Source organism: Pomacea canaliculata, linkage group LG5 (assembly GCF_003073045.1).
Source record: "Pomacea canaliculata isolate SZHN2017 linkage group LG5, ASM307304v1, whole genome shotgun sequence".
In the NCBI taxonomy this organism is placed as follows: Eukaryota; Metazoa; Mollusca; class Gastropoda; order Architaenioglossa; family Ampullariidae; genus Pomacea; species Pomacea canaliculata.
Window position 1 is genome coordinate 17,819,190 of NC_037594.1, and position 13,179 is coordinate 17,832,368.

General features: G+C 39.7%; 1 protein-coding gene across 1 annotated transcript; it reads left to right on the forward strand.

The window, feature by feature from the left end:
* The first annotated feature begins 52 nt into the window (after positions 1–52).
* On the forward strand, positions 53–7,129 carry LOC112563474 (uncharacterized protein F54F2.9-like). The gene is given in 11 exon segments (XM_025237353.1): positions 53–1,138; positions 1,342–1,443; positions 2,310–2,356; positions 2,849–3,020; positions 3,312–3,591; positions 4,129–4,271; positions 4,637–4,756; positions 5,322–5,385; positions 5,650–5,859; positions 5,861–6,126; positions 6,519–7,129. Coding segments are annotated over 11 exon segments (1,626 nt in total). The 5' UTR covers positions 53–991; the 3' UTR covers positions 6,594–7,129.
* The last annotated feature ends 6,050 nt before the right edge of the window (positions 7,130–13,179 follow it).

The following is a 13,179-nucleotide window of genomic DNA, read 5'->3' on the forward strand; positions in this document are numbered from 1 at the left end:
GCATTATAGATAACTTTCGTCAAATCCTGTTGCATCCAGGATGGAGGTGCTGTAGGGACACATCCTTCTCAAGCAGGAGTGTGGGTCTGCTGACTTTGACCAAGCGGAGTTGTGAGCCTGTTGATAAACCTTGCAATCCTGTCGTCTGAGTGAGGCTTGGTGCATTGGCAGCTTGTATAATTTGCGTGGATGTAGAATAATGTTTAAAAACAATGCTTATTCAGTCAAAATCCGAGAAAAAGAGAAAGAAAGAAAGAAAAAATACCAAAGAAGATTTAAAGTAAGTGTAAGGTGGTGGGTTGAGGGAGGTAATAATGATCGAGTTACTTGACGACTAGGTTCATCAACAAGAGCAATGTCAAGCTGAGCTTTAAAAAAAGAGATTATAAGGACTTCTAATAATCATAAGTGAAGATTTATACAGCGCATATTCACACTCACGAAGTATGCACTTAAAATTTACAAAAGGAATGATACATGTACCAACTGGATAGCATACGAAGGGCGCAAGAATAAACAACAGTGATGACAACGAATAGAAGACAGATATAGAAAACTTCTGTTATCTGATCCATAATTGGAAAAATACTATCAAGGCGTGACCTATATTTCCGCACGTTGATCAAGTGATTGATATAGTTTCACTTAAAAAAAAAAATCGATCGAATACAAAAAACCAGCAACAGTTAATGGTAGATAACCATGTATACAACGAAGAGAGGGTCAAAAGTCGAGTTGCCTCCCGTTCACCATCAGTACATAAGGACACACACACATCAGAATGCAAATCAGCTATTTACAGGATGGGGAGCATCATCTTTTTTATGAACAACAAAAATATAACGATAGTGCCTAATTAGTAAGAACAGTTGTAAATAAAAAATATTTTGAGTGTAAAAAAATAATTTTTTGTAACATTTGCACAGTTTTATATAAAACTTAACAGATATTTCAAGTATTTGATCTGATACAATAATTACTCCATTTAAAGATGGCGTCTACCGTGCGTCTGCTTTGGGGAGTTATTTTTCTTGTAACTTTTACTACATGTTTTTGTTGGGACAATGACGAATTAGAAATATTTGATCTTGTTGAAGAAATAAACGCAAACTTCTACGATGTCCTTGGTGTGGCACAGGTAACAGTTTTAATTTTTTCTTTTTAGCAAAGGATTTTATAGCAACGATCTGGAACTGTTCTTCATAGATCCGGTGCCTACGTAGCAGCTTTTTTTTTTTTTTTTTAAACTCGTGGCAACTGGTATTAAATACTATTTAGTTTAATAGTGCGCACACTGGTTCAAAATTGCATGATGATAATCAGATTTTTATTTATTGTCAGGACTCGAGTTCATCAGATATTCGGAAGGCATACAGAAAATTATCTCTGCAGCTCCATCCAGACAAAAATAAAGCAGACGATGCCGAAGAAAAGTTTCGGCAGGTGCGTGGGCTTATACTTTATTCATGTAATACTTTTTTCTTGTGTAAAAAAAATCATGAAAGTGAAACAGTTTAAACCTTAAATTTTCACAGAAACATATCCTCTGCAATATAGATATCAAAGGAAACAGGGCACAAAGCCTACATCATAAGTCCTAAGTCAGAAAAAAAGTGCAGACACATCTGAGTAAGCACCTGTCCATTAATAATGAATATAATATTTTCATATATTGATACTTGATAGAGGGTTGGAAAAAAATACATTTGCTAATTTAAATCTATATTCCCCCTATTTATTTTTCTTATATTCTCTTCCATTCTCCTCTTTCGCTCTCTCATTTTATGAGGTTTTTATATTTATTTTACATGTAAATATTGCATTTTCAATGTTGCTAATGTAACATTCTGACCAAAATTTATAATGTTAAATTATATGTTATTATGATGTCTTTTATTTGTTTAATAATCTAAAGCAGTGATTCTCAAAGTGTGGTCCCGGCATAAGTCAGGTGGTCCGCAGCTGACAGTCATCGTATGTCAGCAAAGTGATGTTTAAAGTGATACATTCCTCGCATTAACATTTTAATTACAAAGAACAAGGTATAAGTAGTTTTATGTCAACTTATTACTATACTACTGTCACAAAAGGGCATTTAGTTTTGAATTGTAATAAAACAAATGCGGCAATTTAAATTTGAAATTCATAGTACAGAGGGATTTTAGGACTTGGTGGTCCGCCATATTTTTTACTTAAGTAAAGTGGTCCGCGGTCAGAAATACTTTGAGAACCACTGATCTAAAGCTATATATGCTATTTTATTTGCTGCAGTCATTGTTTATTGAGCATTTGCCTTATTCTTTTGGCAGCTTGTTTCTATTTATGAAGTTCTTAAAGATGAAGAAAAAAGAAAGAGGTACGTGTCTATAAAGTCAATTATTGCACATCTAACTAAGCTATTTTCAATAATGTAAACATATTTTATCTGGCTGGTAAATGATATCAAGGCAGATATGCCTTATTTAAGAGGGCCGTATTAATTAAAAAATGTTTTTTAAGACAATTCTCTGGATTAAGAAAAGGATGTATAATATATTCACTGAAACATTGCCAAGAAATGCGTTAAAAAATTTATGAAGGTAGCACATTAACACAATGATTAACCTTTCCGTCTATTCATATCATATGACAGTTTGCATGTTATGTTGTGTGCATCAATGTGTGTCTGCCTGTGTGTCTTATTTTTTTTTTTAAAGCACCATGAGCCTGCCTATAGGACTAAGATATGATGGTATATAAGTTTTGTATTATTTTAATGGCAAAATATCTGCTTACTTTAGTATGTCATATTTTCAGTGTAAAAACAACAAACTGAAATAAGACCTTGAATTGTGATGAATAAATGCAGATATGACAGAGTCCTTGCTGAGGGGCTTCCTGATTGGCGTATGCCAGTGTTTTATTATCGCCGTGCTCGGAAGATGGGCTTAGTTGAGCTGTCTGCTGTTCTTGCACTCATCATGACCATTGGCCAGTACATGTTTGGCTGGGCTGTTTATTTTGAGCGTAGGCTTACATTGGTAAGAATTCATATCCTTGAATGATAAGAAGGATATTATGATTTAGGAGTCATTTTGCATAGGATAGTATTTTGGTTAGTGGAGGTGGCTAGGGAAGGAGAAATCTTTTCGTGTGCAAGATATTTCTGTCCGCATACGCAGGTTTTCACTTTGCATTTATAAAATATATTTTCTTTCTCTTTCATAAATCTGTTTCTATGGTCTCTTGTATTTTTTTTCTTAGGGTTGTATATTTTATACCAATTATATTGAAATTTCAACATTTTCTTGTACCTTTCTGTATTTATGCAGGAAGATTTGATGGACACGAAAAAGAAAAAGGAGAAGAAGAAGAGGAATAGAGGAAGTGATGAAGGAAAGACAGATGAAATACAAGAAGAAATAGAATCTCTTCCACGTCCACGGCTTCTGGACCTCTGGCCTTTTCGTCTGGCTGTATTTACTTTCAGGTGCATCTGCAATGGACCTGTCTGGATAAAGAAACTTAAAGAACATCTTGCTGAACGCCGTCGACTAAAAGAAGAAGCACAGCAGCTACAACAAGAGGTGAAGGAAACAGAAGGAGAGACAGGTGAATTGGTCTATTTCATTTTGTTAAATTGAATGATAGTGGCTACAATTAGGGAAATTGTACGCATGAATATGATGGTCTGTTTATCAGGATTTAGGGAAAAATGTACACATGAAAATGATGGTCGGTTTATCAGGATTTGAAGTAATTTACAAGAAAGGTCTTTTGTACACTCAGTTGATGACATTTATTAAACAAAAATTGTATTGGCAGCTTTTCAACAAGGCAATATGTTGGGGAAACTACACTTTTCTTTTCAGCTTTAAATCTTTTAAAAAAAGTGAATATAACGTTTTGTCAAAGTGTGGTTTATGAAGAAGATGACTTTGTAACCAATTTTGGATTTTTAAAATATGGATCAGTATTTTAAAGGAATATTTTTGAAACTGTAGAGATGTGAGTTTTATTTTTTATTGGAATTTCTGATAAATTTGCTTCATTTGTAGCTTATGTATTCTCATTAAATTTGAAAAATGTTGTAGATTATTAATCATTATTACATTTTGCTGTTTTTTTTTTCATAAATAATTCTCATAGATGTACGAAAACCCAAACGTCGAAAGGTTGAAATTCCAGAATACTCAGCAGAGTTTTATGAAGTGTCAAATCCAGCTGTTTCTCAAATTTTTAGTGACGCAGAAAATTCTAAGGAAATGCAAAGGGAGATTACTACAGCCAAGGTGAGAAATAAGATGGTGTGCATACATCACATATGTGTGTGTGTGTGCACATGCATGCATGCATAAAAAATTATTAAAGTGACTATATTTCATTCAAAATGTACATATTAAAGCATTTACATGCTATGAAATACAAAGTGCTTACAAAGACATTTGCAGAGAAAATATGTCTGATATATATATATAAAACAGCAGCCTCCATAATTGGCAGAAAAGAATGAAGGAAAGATACTTAAAAATCTCAATATGTAGGGATCTGAAAAAAATATAAACCTCAGAAATGCCTGCTAGGGTAGAGGACAAGGCTTATATAGTTATCTGTACGATGCTAGTGGCTTTTGTTTTTCAACTATGATTATGTTCAGGATTCTGAGTGGACTGAAGAAGAGCTGATTCTTCTTGCCAAGGCAGTAAATAAATTTCCTGGTGGCACTCTGCATCGCTGGGAAAAGATTGCTGAAATGGTTGGCCGGTCTGTTGAAGAGGTGTTTATTTTCTTTTTGCTGTTGTTGCAAGTCTTGGGATCCTTTGGCTATAAATTGTATATATATATTAATATAGTTTTGATATCTTTAATACCTCATGCCTTTTTTTAAAGGCCTGGCTCTCAGTTTTACCCAATATTGTATATATAGTATATATACTGGTGGGCGGGCCAGCGGGTGGGCCTGTCAGTGACAGGAGGCGGGCCGGATCCGACCCGCGGGCCGGCCTTTGCCCAGGTCTGCTCTAGACATTGTATCAGTTTGATTTATGGAGAATAAGCATATGATTTGTGAATGCAGTTATTGTGATGGATACAAACACTAATTATGGCAGTCATTATGATTAATATAAATACTAATTATAGCAAACTGAAGTCTTTCCTTGGTCAATGGAGTAAATTTTACATTTTTGTGTAGAATTCATTGTGCTGTGTTAAGTTTTGTTAAACCCTGAACATGTCCTTCTTCAAATGGTAGAAAGCAAAAGATTTTAAATAAAATTTTACTATGTTGGATTTTATGTACAGTTTTATGGATCATCCAAGAATTGTTTTGCATGATATAGGTAACATTGAAGTCTAAAGAAATAAAGGGCACTTACATCATGAATCTTAGTACATCAGCTCAAGGTAAGCAAAAATAACTTCAAGGGAAACAATAGTTACCCTTGTTTTGAACATTTTAAGTAATTTCATTAATTTTGTATTATCACAAAATTTACATAGCTTAATAACATTGCTGCCTGAAGATTTTAGAAAGATGTCTGCTTGATTTATACAAACTGAGATGCTTTAAGACATAAAGCAGAAGATTTTTGAGATTTATTTTATTGATGTATTCTCCTGTTTGCTGTTCCTTGTAAAAAATTCCCTGACAATTTTTGTCTGTGCCAGGAGACATTTTGGGCAAGAAGACAAAGAAAAGTGTCACAATCAATGATAATGTCATTACCACAGTGGAAAATGGTGAAACTTTTGCTTCTGTGATGGTCCTGCCAACAGAAGGAGAGAGCACATCAAAGCGGCGGCATAGGCCTGCAAAAATCCCCAAGACAAATGAGAGAACATTGATGATTGGTCGGACACAGCCTTCAAGGGGACTCTGTTCAGTGTATTAGTTCAAATGCTGATGCCAAACAAGTTTCAGAAGGCGACAAAAAGCCAGAAGCTTTAGGAATTAAGTCCTCTAATGGTGCGTTGGAAGATGTGCCTGAAAATAATGACAGAACTTGCAGGCTGGAGACATATGGAGGTGGCGAGTCTTGGACACAAAATCAACAGATGATTTTTGAGTGGGCTTTACGGCATTTTCCCAAGGGAACTGATAAGAGATGGGATAAAATAGCTGACCAGATTCCAGGAAAATCCAAAGTAAGTGTGTGAGCATGGGTGTGGGTATGGAAACGTGAGGATGTAAATGTTTTGTGTGCACATGAATAGCAACAAATATTTCCTTTGTGCATGTGTCTATCTTTCGCTGGGATTCTGACCTTTCAGTTATGAAAGGGTAACTATGGCTTTATTTATTAAGCCCATGTAGGTTTTGTTCAGACTTGTTTACAATATCTGACAATATATTTCTGTCCATTTTGATGATTTCATGAATATTGTATGTCAAAAAGCTATTTGAGATTACATCTTGTTATCACAGTTACTTTCTTTATAAACAAAGCACCTTTGAGAAAACATTGTACTGTTCGTTAACAGTAATGTTGTGGTTGTGACCTTTAAATATCTCACTCTTATTTTTCTTTTCTTCTCAGGAAGATTGCATTCTGAGATTCAAGTTTTTGGCAGAGATTGTAAAGAAAAGGAAAGAAGAAACCCTACAGTCATGACCGTCATAATATGCATTTTTTTTGTGTGACTTAATATGTTCATGTCTCCTGAAACTTAGAAATAATGATTTTGGTTAGATAAGTTGTAGTTTATGTTTAAACAATGTGTGTGTATGTGGAAGAGGGAGAGACCACAAGAGCTTTCAGAGTAAATAGCACTCAGTTCTTTATGGCTGCTTAAACACAAGACAGTTGTCATCAGTTTTCTGAACAAACAGATTTTCTTTTCAAAAATATCCGATTTATATTCTCTGTGATACAGAATCTTTACTCGGGGTAACTTGGAGCTTGTTAGTCACCCTCCGTTCTTATTAAATGTTGAAAAAGAGAAGGGAGGGACCATCAACGAGCGACGGGAAGGGAGGATAAAGTCAGGTACAGTGTAAGGTTGGGTGAGATGGGAGAGAAAGAGAGACGACCAGAGTGAACAGATGGAGACATCTCTTGTTTGAAATCTCCAAACGGCACAAGCGTCAAACTGTAAGACACGACAGACGTCAGACTGTCAAGCTGGACAGACGTCAAACTGTTAAACAGGCAGACTGTAAAAGAGGGCAGATGTCAGACAAGGTACAACTAACGCGACTGGTCTTTTCTATCCTCAGCAGTGATATTTTCATTGGGGAGTTCAACATTTTTTTTTTCAAATTCAGCGTGGGAGGATTTTTCAGATGGCCAAATAAAAATGTCATCCCTACAATTTCTCACTGCCAGAATACATTGTGCATGTTTGTGCTCCATCAGCATGTCATGATTCTTTCAGTGGCCTCAAGAAAACGTTAAGGGAAACTTACAACGATTTTTGCTGTAATCGATGATCTTGTTTGCGAAGGGAATGTATCGCTGGGCGATGGTTTTAATAAAGTGATTTTTCTCATGCTGATGTTACTACTTGAGATCACTGTCAGCAGAGAAGACGCAGATGGTTGGAATATTACTTCCATGATAACGCGCACCACATTTCAAAGACGGCATATTGGCGTTTGCTTGTGAGGCTTGTGTGTGTGTGTTTTCACACGTTATGATGCTGCAAGATGGAGATACAAATGTTATCTCGCTCCTGGATACATATGGCATAGTTACTGACACGCCTTTTTTAAAGAAAAACCTTCACTTAAGAAGCATGATTGGCACAAAGATATATAATTCGTGAAAAGTTAGAAGTGCGCGAAAGATTGATCTAAACTTGAAACGTTTGAGTAGAATTATGATGGGGGTCTGGTTTATTTAGCAGCAGGTTTAGAAAATTGCTTCCAGCGGGACATCTTTTACGGCGATGGTGATGATGTGTGACAACTGGGGAGAGTAATTATGTCCCTTTCTATGTGCTGCTGTTGGAGCAGAGGATTAGAAGACCTAAGACAACATAAGACGATAATTGAAATACAGAAAAAGAAAAATTTCGGGTTAGCTGAGAATGGGGATTGTTGTTATACGCCTAGGTGTAAACTAAGAGGTGAAGCAAGGGACATAAGAAGAACAGTACACCCGAGATGAGATAAGAAACCCAAGGCATCCGATCCTGACTGTAGCATCCCTAGACAGCCCAGGTCAACCAGGGACAAGTTCGCGAGAACAGCTGGTGGTAAAGACAGCACCTTTTCGCGAGAAGATCGTGAAAGGAATCTGGTTGGGGTGGATCTCCATCACTCCCACTTTGTTCCCTTCCTCTAACACCTGGGGTTTGATCGCCAGCTGATGTGTACATACGTTTACTGTTTGACGGTCCTGGGGCTAATGTCTCGCTAAAATTCTTGTAAAACACTAGCAGCCAGCTTGCGAAACTGTGCGCCTGACGCAAGGACTCCAGAACTGCACACAGATGATGGGGTGGCAGGAGAAGAGGGTGGACACGGAAGGAAGCACAGTTTTGTCAGCTTAAGATTTAAAGTATGGAAAATTTATCCTCGAGTGCAGCAGACCTGTACAAAACCCGAGAGGGGTGGCAGTGGGGAGCATCATGATGTAATCCGTGTGAGTTGCGTGGCCTTTAGCGAGCAGGGTGCAGCGTCAGCCTGCCTTTGCTCCTTGCAAGCCATCGCACGGGTGGCTTGAAACAGAAAAAAATCCCATAAAAACAGAAGAAAGAGAAGAAAAGCAGCATAAGGCGGAGCGAGAACTTGCAAACATTGCTGTTGACTCGTAGACCGTGGACAGCACCTCCCACGTGTTGACAGGAGGCTGGGAGCACGAGAACACGGCATTATGTGGGCTGCGCCGCCAGGGACGTGATCTGCATTGTCATGGCAACGTCGTCAGCAAAGTCGCCCAGGACGCATCGTGGGTGTTCTGCCAGCAGAACTCAAGCTGTTTGGGGGCTTCATATCGTGTAGACTCTTGTGATTTTTGAACTGTCTTCAGGACTGTGGAAGTGAAATGATTTCTGTAAAGCGCTGGTTTCCCAAAGCATAAAGCCACTCAGTTGTAGATAGTGAAAGCATAAAAACTCTCGTTCGTTTTTCTTTCTCGAGATATTAGCTATCGATATGATTTCGTCGTCGCATGATATTTTCATCTCCCCCTACCTCTGAATTCGCTTTTAAACGGATAATTTGGTCCAACAAAAGATTTACGTGATTCAATTAATCATTTATTTAACATCCAAAGGTTGCAGTCCACAAAAGATGGTGCGCCAGACTGTACAGAGGAGCAGAGGCCAGTGAACGTCTGTCACTGAAAAGTGTCTCACCAGGTCATAACCGTCTCGCTTGATGTCTGTTCAGATCATGGTGAGCGTCCGCATTCCTAGGTGGGGTAGGTGAGGTAAGTGGGTTTCCGGCCAAGACAAGATGTTCTCACAACTCCAAAAACCACATTTTTGACACCCTGTAGAGGCATTGCAGGTTCCTGTTCTCTTTTTTTTTAACGCCTACTTTCTTCCGTTTACGGAAGCAAAACATGCATTCACAATCAACGTTGAATAAGTTTTGTTAACCAGTAGAGAGAGTTCCTGATGGAGCCAGAATGTTAGGAAGGTAGAGACATGGCTTAAGTTGATCTACAACACCGGTCAACCATTGTTGTAGTGACAGTTACCACCACTCAGTGTGTTTAAACACAGCCCTCCACACCTGCCTCCCCCTCCCCGTTCTGTAGCATGCACACCTATTTTTGGCACCGACGGGTACCTTTCCTCCCAAACTGCCTGCGTCAGAGGTGTGTGCCCGTCACCTGTCGACTTGTGCGTCGTGGACACGTGAAAGCAAAACTAACAGGCGTCAAATGCTGTAGTTTGCTTGCCATTTCGTCCGCGCCGGAGACCCCCCCGAGGCCGCGGCGGACCAAACCGATGATTGCCGACACTGACGTGTGACCGTGGTCAGCGGGTGACAAGCGCGTGTGACGTTCACGTCTTATTCACGTGACGGGGAGGGAGGCAGACAGGTGCGTCGGTCCTGCGATGCCTTGGGACAAGACTCTCAGACAAACGACGCATATCATCGGAGAGAATATCTAGCATGTCGTCTGTGAAGGATATAAATGATAAAGAGTTTAGTTAGGTGATGTAATTTTTTTCGGCGAGGGTGTTTGTTTTTGACTAGAAGTTAAGGTTAAGACCATGACTTTAAAAAAGTGCTAAGACGTCGGCATTTTTGTTTCACGTGAAGTCATCAATACAATCTTTTTCTCTGCTTTCCTGCTTATCAGGTTATCTTGCCAGGTCGTCTGTCTAGCTGTCGGTATGTATTTCATATCGAGGGTCTGCTTTCTCTTATAAACATCTTTCTTTATCCTCTCTCTTTTCTTGCCCCCCCTCTGTATTTTTGAAATTATATGGAGAGACAATATAGAAACCCATTGTCTATGGTGTCCGTGTGTGCGCGCGCATGCGTGTGTGGGTATGGGTATTCGAGAATATTCTATAAAGATTTTGCCAGCTACCAAGCGTCAGACATTAATTTTCTGACACACGTCCAATAAAACGTTCAAGAACAACTACAACTATTTTTAAAATGCATATAATTTTAAATTTCTATTCAGTCCTGCACTTTTACAGGTTGTACTGGAGGAAACTGCAGATGCTGCTGACGCAGCGCACACTTTGTGAGCTAACGTTACAGACAGCGCCACCAGTGATGCATGGGCTGAGAATTTGACTCGACTAGCCTCGGGTGACCAAGCGTGCTGATTGGTGTGCGGTCGTCTGATCTCGTGCTAATAAGTTTGAGAAGGAGAGAGGCAGCAGTGTGCGGGTAAACGAGGTGCTTCATTAGACAGTGTCACCGGACACCGGCGTTTGCGGCCTGGTGTTTATCTGCCCCTTATTAAACCCTCCTCTGTACAGATGCTTGCAGACACGCGGCGAACAGCAAGAAATGTGCCTATCTACACTCTTCCAACGTTGCTAACAGAAGCAAAGCACCCACTCCCCCGCTTTCCCTCCACGCATATTGCACCTCCACGCTTTTGTGGATTGTGACCCATATCACGTGCACGTGACATTTTACGAATCACGTGCGTTGAACTTTGGAATGTCCAGTCAGACTTTATAAACGCCTAACAAATGCTTGGAACTTTTATTTAGTTTGTACTAACCTCGTTAGATCGTTCTTCGATACCCGAAAGAGTCCACTGCGAAACTGAAGACGTGGCTCTATCTGTCTGGCTCATTTGTGAGCCTGTGCTACAATACATAACAAAGTTTGAAGGGCCCGCCGTGTGTTCTGACAGGCTGAGCCTGGAACATCCCGCCGCCAACAAACAATCATGGCGCCCCTGGCAGTCACGATCTGCAGGTGCAACATCAGCGATGCTTGTCTCAACCAACCGTTGGCTCATTGCCCGGACTTTGCTCTCAGGCGAGAACCGTCTGCCATCAGCTGTGGCTAGAAGTGAATGGGGGTAGGGCACAATGGCGGAAACGTTTCCATTTCCTAATCCCTTGCCTTCTAAATTAAGTAAGCCGATTTCCTCTCCCTCCTCCTCCCAGTGTTTTGCTTGACTGTAGAGAGAGCTAATCTCAAATAGCAGGACAGCTAAATACCTGACAGTGATAAATTAGGCTGTCAGTCAGAAAAGGAAGGAGCATATTATTTAAGCTTCGATGTACATCGTGCTTTTGTGTGTTGTGTGTGAGCGCGTGCGCCTATTTGTGCAGAGCACCAACCTAACTACTAATTAATTCGGGGAAGGAGATGTTGGACTTGTTGATTACCTGTTGCATACTTCTTCTTCCTATTCGCCCCCAGTGGAGCATAGGGCCTCAATTGCATACTTGCTTATTGATTATCTTTTAAAGTCCTGCTAATTGATTACCTGATATTTACCTACATATGGTTACCTGTTATATACCTGTATACCCAAAAGAGCGCGTGAACATATGGCACATAAAATCGTCTTATTTACATAGCACACGGCCATCAGATATCACTCTGTGTGTGTGAGAGAGAGTGTGAAAAATCACCTTTATTTCATCTCTCAAAGTTTAATAAGACATGAATTATTATCCACATTTATTAGACACCTACACGGAAGCTCCTAAGTTGAAGTGTTTGCGATAAAAGTTTTTGATCAGCAAAATGGAGCTTTGTGTCAACTTTAAAAAACCGTTACCCTTCATTACAGTTACCTGTGACACGTAGAAGAGTAGCTCGATCAGGTGTAACACGTAAAATAAGGAAAGCAAGAGGAAGCAGGTGCCAAAACAGATGTCGGTCAGGTCCGCGATGAGCTTAAGCTACTTAACGGTTTATGGCTTCTTACCATCAGAAGTGGGCGAAAGGTTCACACATGCGGAAGTCAGAACTGTGCAACTTGCGAACTGTTCTAAGGGTTTTCCTAATTGGACACGTGTGACCAAGGTAGTCCAAGTGATGTGTGAAGGCTACAAGAAAAGTTCGAAGTATTGGAACACACGTGTTTGCCAATACATTGCCACTACATGTTCCAATACATTGCCACTACATGTTCAATAGATTGCCACTACATGTTCCAATACATTGCCACTACATGTTCAATAGATTGCCACTACATGTTCCAATGTATTGCCACTACATGTTCCAATATATTGCCACTACATGTTCTAATGTATTGCCACTACATGTTCCAATATATTGCCCCTACATGTTCCAATATATTGCCATAGTTGTTGGGACTTTGGGACACTCAGGTTTGGCGCTTGGCTTCTTGCTGTCTGACCAAGTCTGGGGCAACGGTGCGGAAGACTGAAGACAGTTACACAAGCTTCATCCTTGGCTCAATAAGAAAAAAATTCACTCGAACAAAATGAGTTCTTTGAAAGATACCCGAGACTTCTGCTTTAGGTCAAGCTGAGCAGGATGTAGAACATACATCCTCTTTCATAGGTTGCTCTGGTTTCAAGACCCTGAGTTTACTCATGCTTACATGCTACTTATTTTGCTCCCGTCTTTATTCATGGCTCGCATTCATTCAGCGGTTATGTCCTGTTCACTTTTGTCACCCAGCCACTTGATACCGTGGGAGGCGGCAACAAGAGAGCCACAGAGCTTTGCCTGATTAAGAAGATTCGGCTAGAAAATGCTTCAAGTGTCTGAACCTTGCACGTGTGTGTGTGTAGTCGTGCGTGCTCGCGCTCATCTGTGATGTACGTGTGGAATTGTTTCCA